Raw genomic sequence first — 2,108 nt, forward strand, 5'->3', positions numbered from 1 at the left:
GCTAGTTTTTTGTATTTTTTAGTAGAGACGGGGTTTCACCATGTAGCTCAGGATGGTCTCGATCTCCTGACCTCGTGATCCACCCATCTCGGCCTCCCAAAGTGCTGGGATTACAGGCTTGAGCCACCGCGCCCGGCAAATTTTTCAATTTAATCAAACCTGTTTAGTTTGTCCTTTTTATTCGTTTTTATTCTGTCCCTTCAAAAGAAGGGTTTTTGTCAAAGGCTAATTCAAGAAGGAGCAGAGAGGCAGAGACTGAGGGATAGTCTCACCGTGTTTAGTGTGTGGCAGACGGGCCCGGCGCAGTTGCCGGCACACAGGGCTCTCCCTATATAAAAAGGCCTCAGCTTCATCTGCCTTTGTTTCTCACAGGCTTATTCAGTCACCATGAAGCTGCTGCACCCGGCCTTCCAGAGCTGCCTCCTGCTGACCCTGCTTGGCTTATGGAGAACCACCCCTGAGGCTCACGCTTCGTCCCCGGGTGCGCCAGCTATCAGCGCTGCCTCCTTCCTGCAGGATTTAATGCATCGCTATGGTGAGGGTGACAGCCTCACTCTGCAGCAGCTGAAGGCCCTGCTCAACCACCTGGATGTGGGAGTGGGCCGGGGTAATGTCACCCAGCACGTGCAGGGACACAGGAACCTCTCTACGGTAAGGCTCCCCTGCAAGCCAGCAGCTCTGCTCAGCCCTGTCTCTGGCCTCTCAGGGTTCCCTGTCTAGTTGGGCCCAGGGCAGCGTGGCAGAGGTAAGATGAGGCAGGCAAGTCTCTGATAGAGTGGACAGGCTGATTCTTTTTCCCCCATTGTCTGAATCAGCAAATTCTGAGTCTTCTGCAGTACCTTCTGACCCCCTGCATAGGTGTTCTGAAGCCCTTAACAAAAGGCAGCCTGGGGCTGGGCATGGTGGCTCACGCCTGTAAGCCCAGCACTTTGGAAGGCCAAGGCGGGTGGATTTTCTGAGGTCAGGGGTTCGAGACCAGCCTGGCCAACATGGTGAAACCCTGTCTCTACTAGAAATACAAGAATTAGCCGGGCATGGGGGCAGGTGCCTGTGATCCCAGCCATGCAGGAGGCTAAGGCAGGAGAATCGCTTGAACCCAGGAGGTAGAGGTTGCAGTGAGCCAAGATCGAGCCATTGCATTCCAGCCTCGGCAACAGAGCGAGACTCTGTCTCAAAACAAAACAAAAGGCGGCCTGGAAGTGCAGTTCTCAGCGCCCCCAGAGTCTTCCCCAGAACCGCACTTGAGTGACTTAGAAATGCTGAGAAAACATGACTCCTAAGACAGTATTTCTCATAGAGTTTACCACTGACAGAGCTCATTACATCCCGGGTGAGCCCGCAGTCCCTCCAGGTGCGGGTGAGATTATCTGCATTTTATAGGAGAGGACACCGAGGGTCCCGCAGTGAGTCCCTGCAGAGACCAGGGCTAGAACGCCAGGTCTTTGGATTCTGTGTTCTTTCTTCCATATCATCTCTGCTCATCAGACTCTGGGGCTATTTGTGGCAGCCAAATATAAGTCAGCCAGCAAAATCTTTATATATCGACTTTGTTCCCTGTGCTGGTGTTGTGAGAAATAGAGAAAAATGAGTCATATTTAGGGAGTTGACTAGCATGATGGGGAGTTCAACCAACAGAGGACAAAGTCAGCAGGCGCTGAAATGAAGTGTTGCATTTTGTGGGTTGGACAGTAATTGCAGGATGCAGAAATGAGAGGGGGAGATGAGTATGCTGCAGTCATCAGGGAAGGCTCATGCTTGGGATGTCCTCCAGCTGCCACTTGAAAGATGAGTGTAGTGTGGAGGTAAAATGGATGGGGGTGCTGGGCGCGCTGGCTCACGCCTGTAATCCCAGCACTTTGGGAGGCCTAGGCAGGCAGATCACTTGAGGTCAGAAGTTCGAGACTAGCCTGGCCAACAGGGTGAAACCCCGTCTCTACTAAAAATGCAAAAATTAGCTGGGTGTGGTGGTGGGTGCCTGTAATCCCAGCTACTCCAGAGGCTGAGGTGAGAGAATCACTTGAACCCAGGAGGTGGAGGCCTCAGTGAGCCAAGATCGCACCGCTGTACTCCAGCCTGCGTGACAGAGCGAGACTCCATCTCGAGAAAAA

General features: G+C 52.8%; 1 protein-coding gene across 1 annotated transcript in view; it reads left to right on the forward strand.

Annotated features, from left to right (window-relative positions):
• Positions 1 to 2,108, forward strand: part of SLC39A14 (solute carrier family 39 (zinc transporter), member 14) — a 31,041-nt gene that overhangs the window by 11,625 nt on the left and 17,308 nt on the right. The window contains exon 2 of the mRNA XM_011939830.1: positions 373 to 651. Coding sequence (XP_011795220.1) covers positions 373 to 651 — 279 coding nt within the window. The remainder of the gene's footprint in view (positions 1 to 372; positions 652 to 2,108) is intronic.

This window comes from Colobus angolensis, unplaced genomic scaffold, assembly GCF_000951035.1.
Source record: "Colobus angolensis palliatus isolate OR3802 unplaced genomic scaffold, Cang.pa_1.0 Scaffold184, whole genome shotgun sequence".
Taxonomy (NCBI): domain Eukaryota; kingdom Metazoa; phylum Chordata; class Mammalia; order Primates; family Cercopithecidae; genus Colobus; species Colobus angolensis.